The following is a 12,086-nucleotide window of genomic DNA, read 5'->3' as shown; positions in this document are numbered from 1 at the left end:
CTATCTATAATGAAATCTGAGGCCCTCTTCTGGTATACAGGCAAAAACACAGACATAATACTGTATACATAATAAACAAACAAACAAATCAGAAAGAGAGAGAAAGAAAAAAAGAAAAAAACAAAAAAACATGTCTCATGTAGTCCTGGCTGGCCTCAAATTCACAATGTAGCTAAGGATGACCTGAATTTTCTGATCCTTCAGCCCCCCACCCAGGCCAAGTTGTAGGATCTGTAGATCAAACTTACAGCTTTGTGCATGCTAGGCAAAAACTACCAGCTGAGCCACATTCCTAAACCTTTCAATAAGTATGTGGGTCCTAGAAGTTGCTATTGTGTAAAGTGTTACAGTACCATCAAGTTCATCATGTCAACCTATTTTACAATAAACTCAATGCGGCCTTGAGGGTGAAGAATCCAACACCTCAGCAGAGGTCTGTAAGTACAGGCCGTGTATACTGCTTGTCCCATGCACGTACACACGTTTATTTTATACAGTAGGCACAGTAAGAGATTAAAAACTAACAATAAAGTAGAACAATTACTGTACTAGACTGCAGTAAGATTTACATAACTGTGGTCTCCTCTTACTTCCCCACACCCGGGTATCTTACTATACTGCATTCACCCTCCCTGCAATGCCAACAGGAACAGAAGAGAGTTGAGGGGTACGGGCCTGGTGATGCTGCACTAGAGACTATGCTGTGAAAGTCACCTGCACACAGCACTGTGACAACTCAGACAGAGAGATGGTAGGTTGTACAGAGTGGATCCAATGGATGGAGATGACCCATGTCCCAGTTAGGACGGAGCAGAACAACTCTAGATTCCATCACCTGCCCATATGTTATGTATTTTAAAACTTATTAATTGTTTATTTCTGGAAATTTCCCTTTTAATATTTTCAGACGGAGATAGATTGCAAACAACTGAAACCACAGAGAGCAAAGCTGCAGGTGAGGAGGGCTCTCCTTCAAAGCCCATTAAGAGTGCATCTTCTGAGGGCAGTGGGGAGGGGACTGAGAACAAAGATAATGCACATATGAATGAAAATGTTACAATGGAACCCATTACTGCCTATGCGATCTTTCAAAAGAGACTCATGAAAAAAGGAACACATTTTCTAAAGGATATACACTATTGATCACTGTTGCCATCAACTAAGCCTTCATTTTCATAGTAGGCATTTTTTTGTATTATTTTCACTCAATTCCGGCAAGAATCTTTTGCACAGATACTATCATCAACCTCTTTTTACAGACACAGAAGCTGAAACACAGTGGTTAAGTATTTAATGCAAGTTATACAGCCGGTGAGACTGGGTGTGACCCCGGGAGGCTATGCACCATGGCAAGGGCTCTCAACCTTCCAATGCTGCGACCTTTAATGCAGTTTCTCATGGTGTGGTGACCCCGAATTGTACAATTATTTCGTTGCTATTTCTTTTTTCTTTCTTTTTTTTTGGGGGGGGGGATTTTTTCAAGACAGGGTTTTTCTGTAGTTTTTGGTGCCTGTCCTGGAACTAGCTCTTGTAGACCAGGCTGGCCTCGAACTCACAGAGATCCACCTGCCTCTGCCTCTCGAGTGCTGGGATTAAAGGCATGCGCCACCACCGCCCGGCTTTTCATTGTTATTTCATAACTAATTTTGCTACTGTTATGAATTGTAATATAAATATCGGATATGCAGGGTATCTGATATGCAACCCCACAGAGGTCAAGACCCAAAGGCTGAAAACCCACTGCAACTATGGCACTCCAAGCTTAAGTTTTCCAAATGTGACCTACTGTTTGGCCCTAAGGCTGCCTCCATGTGGCTCTACTAGTGGATAATTGTGCCTGCATCTTCTTGATTCTATGTTCGAAATGCTGGTACACACATACGCAACTGGGGAGAATGGAAATGGTATAACCACTTTCAAGAAACAGTTGGGAAGTTTCTTAAAAAGAAACTCAGGGGCCCAAGAGATGGCTCATCAAGAGATGCCAAACCTGACATGACCTGAGTTTGATTTCCAGAACCCACATGGTAGGAGAAAACTGATACAGAGAGTTATCCTCTGACCTTAACGCGCACAATAAATCATGTGAGGACACATACAAACTTCAAATGTAATTTTTAAAAGGGGGGGGGGGACATCAAACTTAGGCATGAGGTCCTGAGTTCAAATCTCCACAACTTCGAGGATGGTGGTACTCGTCTGTAATCCCAGTGCCCTGTAGTGGGACTGAAGGGAAACAGGAGGATTTGTGGAAAGCCTAAATACTAGCTAGCCTGGCATACGCAGAGGCGAACAACGGCAAAGAGACCTCTCTCAAACAAGATGAAAGACAAGGACCAAGCCCCAAGGTTGACCTCTGACCTCTACATGTGCACCATAGCATGCTCACACCTGTACTCACATACATGAACACGCGTGCACACACACCTCCCTCTCGTGCATACAATCACAGAGAAAATATACTCTGACTCCACGATCTAGTTATTCTACCCCTAGGTACTTACCCAAACAGCATCATATAAGCCTCCGAAGTCTTACTCATAAATGTTTGTATCAGTTTTAGTTTTAGTATCCCCAAACCAGAAACAACCCAAATGTCCCGAAAGTGAACAGGTAAACAAATACAGCCAAACAACTACTGACACACAGTGCAGGGGTAAACCTCAAAATGATTATACTGTATGATTCCATTTGCAAATACATTCTAAACAGGCTGTAGTGCTCGCCTCTAATCCCAGTACTTAGAAGGCTAAGGCAAGAGCAACAGGAGTTCAAGGTCAGCTTTGGGTACAAAGCAAAGCTCTGTCTCAAAACAAAACAAGCTGCCATTTATGTCCCTGCCACCACCCCAGCCCAGATCCTCCACAGCTGACTTGCAATGCACTTAGGAGCCTTTTAGGAGCTGCTTGGGCAACTGCCAGGCATCCTTTAAGTACAGAACCTAGAGTGAACCTCCACTGGCCCAAGAATTACTGCCATCTATACTTACAGTAGGGGGCTTCACCCTGGCTGCCTAGGCCATCAACCCCAGTTCTTTTCTTGCCTGACGTCTCCACAGGCCAATCTTGCTAGCTGTTTACACCCTTGCAAGAGCGTCCCACCTGAATGATGTCCTGCCCATTCTTCATCTAAGTCCCTGGTCTCCCTCCAATCCAAGTCAAAATTAAGCTTTGATGACCCCAATGCCTGGGAAGAGGGTTCTAACTAGACAGAAATCTGAAAACAAAGGACACACATCAGTCAGCATGTACTCTAATCAGATGCCTGAAGGCCAACCGTTCTGAAACTGCATTATTACACTGGAACAAATAAATTGTAACTTTTTAAAAAAGGGACTGAACAATTGCAGCCATTTGCATCCATCTTCAGTCGCTGAGGGCTGGCAAGGTACTGAGGGTTCTAGTAAGAATAGGATGAGATGACTGCCCTTGGGCTCAGCTGAGTGAACATTACACGCCAGCCTCCCCTGCCCTGACTGCTGACTTTCAGCCCTCCTCCTAGCCAGCATCTACTAATGCAGCAGGTGCATGCTAACACTCTGTAAACAGTAGGTGGCAAATTAAGGGTGAGCATCCCAAGGGCCACTGTCCCATGAAACATCCAATCACAACAAAAGAAAGAAAACATACAAACTTCCCTTGCAAACAGATCCTATCCTTTCAGTCCCTGAAGCTCTCCACTTATTTGAACATGTGCCTGGACTGACGTAAACTTCTGAGGCAGGTGTGGTGGCACACACTTGCAGTTCCAGCTACTCAGGAGTTCAAAGCCAACCTAGGCAACATAAAACCAATTATCAAATAAATAAACTGGTTAGTCAATTAATTAAAATTATGAGCCTGTTTATTCAAAAAGCAAGGGATGAAGAGATTCTTCTAGCAGAAAAGTATCACTCAGGTAATCCAAGACCAAAATGTCCCTCAGGATCCAAACCCATGCGAAGCAGTAACAGCAATGCATGAGACTGTCCTTTCTTTCTTCATAGTTTCTTCAAGCCAGGTAGAGTGGCTCCCTCCTACCTGCAATCCCAGCACTTGGTAGAGGTAAGAGAATCATGAATGTGAGGCTAGCCTGGGCTATAAAGAGAATTCTAGACCAGCCTAAGTTACGCAGTAAGACCCTGTTAAAATAATAATAATTTCTATGTACAGTTATATGTTCCTATTTCTACTAGAAAATCATTGTCTAATTTCCTATAAAACTTAGAATTTTTTTATTATTGATATTTATTACACTCTACATTTTTCTCTGCTTCCCTCCCTGCCTTTCCCCTCTCCTCTAGCCCTCCAAGGTCCCCATGCTTCCAATTTACTCAGATCTTGTGTTTTTCTACTTACATAGATCTAATCTACATGGGAAGTAGAAATAGAAAAAAACTTCAAAATTTTAAGCAAGAAAAATATCCTGTTAGCCTGCTTATCATATGTAGAACTCCTCTTGTTTTCAGCAAGTGCGCAAACTCACACATGGTCAACCACACCTAAGCAACAATAATCACTATGGCATTGTCTCAAACAGCAAAAGACAGAATAAAAGACCAAACTACAACCCTGGGGCTGATTTAAAAAAAAAAAGTTAGGATGCATGCACACAATGGAATACCATGCAGTCAAAGAAAAGAGTAAAGCAGTCTGTCTGCTTCTGAAGGCCACAAGTCAGATGGCTCTGTGTGGCTGGCCAGCAGAGATGTTAAGGCTCTTTCTCTCAGGCTGGGTTGCCTCTGGGCATGCCAGACTCCAGCACTCTCCAGGAGGGAAGCAGGGCAGAGGACAGCTTTGTGGAGCTCTCTCCTCCTACCTCTGCATGGGTTCCAGGCGCACGCCTTTAATCCCAGCACTTGGGAGGCAGAGGCAGGCGGATCTCTGTGAGTTCGAGGCCAGTCTGGTCTACAAGAGCTAGTTCCAGGACAGGCACCAAAGCTACAGAGAAACCCTGTCTCAAAAAACCAAAAAAAAAAAAAAAAAAAAAAAATTTCAGGTCACCAGGCCTACAGAGCAAGCATCTTTACTCAGAGCCATTTTGTCAACCTCTGACTAAATTTTCAATATTCCAAGAAGAAGAAAAAAACAAAAACTCTGTGGAGGCAGAGGCAGGCAGATCTCTATGAGTTCGAGGACAGCTTGGTCTACGGAGTGAGTTCAGGACACCCAGAGCTACATAGAAAACCCTTTCTCAAAAAAAACAATAGTTTTTTTATTTGAGTAACACAAGGTATGTGACAGTGTCGATGCAGTCACGCCGTCTTCGCAGAACGGTGTAGGCACAGAGTTTTTGGAAGAACCCTCCTCCTCTGACGAGAGTATCTGGGCAAATCCTCAAAAGCACCCCACATAAGAGCCTCTGTATAGAAAACCACACAGCTCTGCTTCTGGGGCAGCGAATGCTATTGGCCCTAAATGGGACAGCACACCATGGCTGTTCTCAGCACTAACGTGCTCAGCGGCTATAGGCCTCTCCTAGATGCTGAGAAAAATCTTCAGAGTTCAAGACAAGTCTGGATAACAAGGGGTGCAGGAAAATTGATGGGGAGAAACCAGTCAGCATGATGAATAGGCTGGTCCAGAGCAGCAGGTGACGGATATGCAGATGCAAGACTGGCAGGGAGGGAAGAGAGTCCATGCACAACAGATGGATGGAGATGCTCAATCATCCTCAGGAACAAGCACACGGTGCCACAGTCCTGGTCTGCTTGCCGGCTCCTCACTCACCTGCAGGGTGCAGCCCCCACTCCCAGCAGCTTAGTGAAATAGCCCCACGCAGAGCAGGGCCCAGGGTAAGAAGAGCAGGAGGAGGGAGGAATGTGCCATCCCCAGCAAGCTGACTTGTGGGCCATGGTGAGCGGCCTCCTCCAGCTCTTTGTCTTTCTCACTGCCCCACACTCCCAGGGAGAGCTTTTACTGTTTGCCCAGGGTGGAGGGGCTATCACTACACAGGAAATTTAGTGGGAACCAGAAAGGCAGGGCAAACTGGGATTGCTGTTCCAATGTCCACTGTCCTGTTTTTGTCCATCATTATCAGTCTGTGACAGAAAATCTAGTCCAACCTGTTCATATCAAGTCTGTGACTGCAGAGCTCATCAGTTAGGGGGAATTGTTCCCCCACCTCATCTGAGGTAACAACCACAAGAACAAAACACTCACTGGGGCCTGCAAACGGGGCTCAGTGGCAAAGCACTTGCCTAGGATGCCAAAGGTCCCTGATCTGATCCCCAGTACAAAATCAAGGAGGGAAAGAGGGGAAGAAAGGAGGAGAGAGGGAGGGAGGGGAGAGGGGAGGGAGGGAGGGAGGGGGAGAGAGAGGGGGGAGGGAGGGAAGAAGGAAGGAAGGAAGGAAGGAAGGAAGGAAGGAAGGAAGGAAGGAAGGGAGTGACTCCACAGGAATTGCTTTTAAAATGTCTGTGCTGTACCAGGTTCAAATACTCCAACAAATACTGGAATGAATCTAAATCTTGGTGCCATAATCCGCGTCTCATGAACAAAGACTCAGAAGGGCCAGATGGCCCCTCACGGGACCAACACTGCTGCTTCCAGCTCAGCCGCAGTCAAGCAAGGGGTGGTGCTGGCAAGATGTCCACCCCCTGCCACTAAGCTATCTGCTGGACCCCAGCTCCAGGAACAAAAGCTCTATAAAAACACTTCTGCTTTTACTAAGACATATTAAAGAATTCATTATAAAGTAAAGCTGAAGGAGAAAATTAATTTTAGAAACACAAGAGGTTACTTTTTTCCTAGAGATGGGGGAGGAAGCAGTTATTTTTGTCTTCATCCTGGGGCACAAGCTGGGAGCTGTCCAGTCGATAACCTGGCCATCAGAACAAGGTTTGTAATTAAAAGGTCAGCGACCTGGAAAGCCGGGCCCACTCCCAGAGCTTCTCAGTAATGACGGAGCTATTAAATTAAGACTGTTATGAAATCAATGCTAAAAAAGCTTTCATGGTAACGAGATTCCATTCAAGGACATGCAAACTACCTCATGAAATGGACGTAAATGATAAAAAAGAAAAGTAATAAAAGAGAGTTAAATTGAAATCTGTGCAAGAATTTACTCCCCCCTTAAAGGACTCCAGGGAGAGAAGCCCTTCACCTCTACGCCACCACCAAGGTTGAGCCCACCAGGATTCTTTCTTCCCCAAGTTCATTTCCACAAGGAGGTAGCGTCTGTTCTGCCTTTAAGAAGAAAGTCATGGACAGGTGAGAAAAAAGTCCTTGGCTTGCACACTTGAGCAGGCACCACCCTCCCAAATCCAAAGGGTTATGCTGAAAAGCCTAGGCTGGCTTTGAGAGCTCCATTAGGGCAGCAGCTGACAACTCTATCCCCTCCTCCACCTCATTCTCCTTAGCCTCCCAGGCACAGGCATCTCATTTGCCCAACCTGTACTCAGCCTGCAGAGCATGCTGGGAAGTGACTTGCCTTATCCTACATTTTGTGGTATCGAATCAACAGTAGCCCATGGAAAATGCTCTCCAAGCCTCTAACTCTCTGGACTGTTGCTACGGCTGTTTCTAGGCTGCTCTGCCTCCTGGGCTGCAGCCTGCTGAGAGGCCCACTGCCTGCTCGGTAAGAAAAGTATCTCTCTATATAGACCAGCTCTATGAGGGCTTAAACCCCAAGTAGTCCACCTACTGTCCTATGTGGCTGACTCTACCATGGCTGTGTCATCTGCTCAGTCAAGAAGCTGGACACAATACAAAAATATTCATTCTAATATTCTGAAGGTGAACAGCTGCCTTTTTCCTCCATCAAAAAAAAAAATCCTGCTAATAGGAATTGCTGTAAATTACATAAAATGGCAATACAAACTTCAAAGAAAATGATAAATGATTCTAAGAACTTCATGTTTCTCATTAATGACTCCATATTCAGCTTTAAAGCATCTAAAAAAGATCACAAAACAAACAACAAGCCAAAGAAGACAGACCCTTGCAGACCAATGCTCTCCCACTTCAGCCCACTCCCCAACCCCCATCAGAGAGTGCAACACTTAACCTGTCGGTAACAGAGGCACAATGCAGCCCCTGCCCAGGGCTGTGGTTTCACAATAAAACGAACTCAGGCCGATGCGCCTAAAGTAACCCTCATTTTCCGCTGAACTGACATGTACTACAGGGACCTCAATTTCTATATTAAATATTAAATAATATTAAAAGAAAAACAAAATTGGATTTGCTTTTTCAGGAAAGAGATGTTTATTAAGAAAAAAAAGAAGAAGAAAGTCAGATTATAATTCAAGTCAGTGCTTCACTGCAATTCCCCGAAGTGACATTGCTAGGAAAAGTCAAGGCTACAGAAGTTGAGAGCTCTCCCAAAGCCAGCTCCCCAAGCCTCCCTGCCACAGCCCTGCAGAGAGAAGACCTACAGTAAGGTGCCAAGGCCTCGCTTCTTCCCCTTCCTCACAAAGCTACCGTGAGGGGCGCGGTAGATGCTCCTTGCCCATCCTCATCACGGACGGCGCCAAGCACACTGGTTGTATAAGCCTGACCCAAGGAATATCAGAAATTTAAAAAGTGAAGTTTAAATCCACGAAGGGGCTTTTCTTCCCTAGATACCAATCAAACCTTGGAATTCTTTGCCCAGAAAAGGTCCTGCCAAAACTTACCCTATTGGGATTCCCCTCGGAAATGGAAAATCACCGACTGAAGGATCATTTTAGAGGATAATGGAGACGGGTGATTAGCTTCAGTGATTCCAGGCTTAAGTACAGGGTGAACCAGTGTGGTTCTCTTAGGAACAAGAAGGGCTGGGTAGCCTCCCTGGGTTCTCAACACCCAAATTTCTGAAGACTAACCTGAACCAGGAGTCCACTCTACCAACACACTTGTCTCTCTCACAGCTCTGTGCCACATGGCCCCCAGAGACGGCTGACAGCCTTTAGAGTCACCTCCCCTCCAGCCCTGCCGCTGCGCAGCCCCCACCCCCGTCCTAGTTTTATTTCCTCCCCAGGCACCTGTCACTGACACACCTTGGACTTTGCTATTCCATTTGTTCATGTCCCGTCCCCGGCCCTGCTAGGATAGAAGTTACGTGAGGACAGGCTTGTCTTTTCTATCCTCAGAGAATTCCCAGGGTGTGAGCAGGGTGTGACAGAGAGCGGAAACTGACTCTTGGTGAACTAATTAATCAATCAGCTGAATGTTCTTTTTCTCTCTCTCTCTTTTCTTTTTCCTTTTTTCTTTTTTGTGAAGAACAACAAATAATAATTGCATAAATCAGCTCCCCCTCTACAGTGGTTATGAGCCAAGTGACTCAAAAGAAGTATTATTTGGTCCAGAGTTTTCCTCTCACTCCCTCTCTCCCTCTCCCAGTCAGGGATTTATTAAAATTAAACAGATTAGATGGAGCTCCTGATACTAAAACTGCTCAGCAAAGCCTGCGGTGGGGAAGTGCCGAGCAAACACCAGAGACATTTGTCTCTAAATTGCTCTAAATACCTTCTGCAAATGAAATTCTAACCCAGCTGCGTTTGAGAGAAAATGAGGACTAACTGGTCATTGTCGGTGGAGGAGAAGATCAGACAGTTATAATACTGCACAATGTACTGGGCTAAGGATCTCTCGGCAACCATAGATTTTGTCTCAGGTTACCCCGGGTAATCAGCTCAGCTTTTAGGCTCAGCTTTCCCCTGCTTCAATGCTTTGATGAGAGAGCTGAAATCCCCAAGCCTTTATGATTAATTACTCCCCATAGGTACACATATTTCAAGGAAAATCTCTTTTATGGCATGATGCTTGTGGAGTGGAGAGGCCAGCCAACACACTCCAAATTTTAATAATCTCCTAATGATGGGGGCGAGTACCATGCAGCCAGCAAGCATGCACCTCTTTCATGGGCACCTTGCCTTGGGTCGGCTGCTAAGTAGCTGCTGTGGGTGCAATGTTTGGGCCTACTGTGTCCAAACCCTGTGAGTGGGTAGAGCATTGTTTTGTCCCTTCAGTGGGCACCACTGGGGTGTCTAGAAATGTTATGAAAACATCCCATCATCCATTTCAGTTAAAAAATAAAAATAAAAGACAAAAATCACCAAAATTTTGAGGTCCGTATTCTAGCTTTTAAAGGAAAAATAGTTTTGGGGTGAAGAAACACCCCCTCGGTGCCATGTAAGGCTCTTTAAGGAGCTTCCTAGATCTCTAGAAAAGTAAGCATCCTAAGAACGAAAGCCCGCCTTCTTTTTTGGTTAGATGGTTGTTTTTACTTTACAAAAACCCAAAAATATCCTAAACTCCAAGAAAACCAGAATAGATTGTATCTGCTTCAACAATACAGAACTTGTCAGGATCCCTTTTATCCCAGCCTACAGAAAGAGCAAAAAATCAGCAATTTACCACTTCAATCTGGAAATCAGACTGACCCCAGGCTTGACTTTATTCTGACTGTGTTTATTCATCTTGTTTGCCTTGTCTGTGATTTTTTACTGAGGCAGCTGGCTTCTCCTAGGCCAGGCAGGTCATTTTGTAGTCAGGTCACTAACGGACTGACCAGAAAGCAGGAGTCCCCCAGTTTTAGTCAATGGGCCACTTTTCTACTGAGTGCTGACTGCACCATGATGCTCTTGGCCTCAGATATGCTGCTTAATTATTCAAATCCTGTCATTTCTGTGCTCCACTGAGAATAAAGAAATGTACACTCCACTGAGGGGAGGTCACCTCCCCACTACGTCCCACCAGCAAACATGGACAGCCATGGGCGATCCTAGAAGCATTCAGCACCTGTCTCTAGCTATCATTTCCACCTGCCCCAACCCCAGCCTCAGCCCCTTTCTACAGGCCACCCTACACTGCAAGAAAACCTGTACCTTTCTTCTTAAGAAATGCTCTCCTGGTTGCAAGTGGGCTCTGCCGGACCCGAGAATTCTGTAGGAACTTCACTGCTGTGGCAATCTGGTGGGGGAGACAAAACAGAGAGAGTAAACTTCAGCAATCTGAATTTCAAGGCCAGAAATCTTGAGTTCCAAGAGCCACAGACAGAAGGATACTGCTGGGATCAAATACACAGCAAGCTACTTCTTCAACTAGAAACCCACCTAAACAGAAGACTAGGTGTCTCTGTCTTCATTGGCTGGCTGTTTCTGAGAGGAACAAGTCGCACCTCCTTGGTTTAGCTTTTCTGACCTGCACAAACTTTTCCTGTCTTCCTGCTTCAAGCTGCTGCTTCAGTCACACTCAGTCAGTTACTATCCTTGCACCATGCACACCCTCGTTCTAGGAGGCTTCTCTTTGCTATCTCTACCTGTCTACACACACGCACGCATGCACGCACGCACGCACGCACGCATACACTCACAGAGGACCCTCATACAGCCTGTTCTGACTCCTCAGAGCTTTCCCCAAATCAGGAAGTACTTTCCAATTTTCCTATTCTCTCTTTAATTCCTCAGTGCTGTAGTGTGTACCATATAATTGAAGACATAATTATACTGTCTTCTCATGCTCAGGCTGCCTCCCCAACTGCACAGTAAGAAATGGCAAGGAAGAGACATGCTCCCTATCTAGTATCTGGCAAAGTACTCATGCTGAAGGGTTTGTAAAGAACACGCAGCTGGCCACACTGGCCCACCATTGTGGTGAGGCTGAATTCTGGTGATCCTTCAAAGGGCAAAATTTGGGACTTCCTGGCTGCAAGCAAATAAGCTGACAGACTGTCTCCCTCCCTCTGGTATGAACAGGATGTGATAAAATCTTTCTACCTACAAATAAGTCGAGTGGGGATAGAAGAGGCTTCAACCCCACCCTTAGCACACACAGGCATGTGCTTATCCTGCCTGACTGCTATTCACAGTAAACATGGCCCTACAGGGCAGAAAATGCCAAGCTGCTCCTGTAGGAGAGGGGGCTTATTTAGAATAACTGGTACTGTTCACCTCATCAAAACCAGAAGAAAAACATGATCTCCTGTTATGGTAAGGCTAATGCCGTTCACTTCTCGGGGGCCAAAAGTAGGGAGGTTTCTGTGATCCTAAACTGAGGGCAACTGAGCCAACATGCAAACAGCAAGTGCTGTGCCCGTGCGTGCCGCCCAGGCTGCATGCACATCACCTCCTGAGACCAGAGTCTCAGGAAGAAATGAAGACAGATCAGGAAGAAAGAGGAAAA

At 45.5% G+C, this 12,086-nt stretch overlaps 1 protein-coding gene across 2 annotated transcripts in view; it reads right to left on the bottom strand.

The window, feature by feature from the left end:
* Positions 1-12,086, bottom strand: part of Pex14 (peroxisomal biogenesis factor 14) — a 138,905-nt gene that overhangs the window by 67,793 nt on the left and 59,026 nt on the right. For both annotated transcript variants that reach the window (XM_041642962.1, XM_041642963.1), the window contains exon 3: positions 10,790-10,874. In XM_041642962.1, coding sequence (XP_041498896.1) covers positions 10,790-10,874 — 85 coding nt within the window. The remainder of the gene's footprint in view (positions 1-10,789; positions 10,875-12,086) is intronic.

This window comes from Microtus oregoni, unplaced genomic scaffold (assembly GCF_018167655.1).
Source record: "Microtus oregoni isolate MIOR12 unplaced genomic scaffold, Mior012 000081F_ref0000091, whole genome shotgun sequence".
NCBI classification, from domain to species: Eukaryota; Metazoa; Chordata; class Mammalia; order Rodentia; family Cricetidae; genus Microtus; species Microtus oregoni.
Note: the sequence above shows the minus strand (reverse complement) of the source record. Positions and strands in the feature narration are given on the sequence as shown.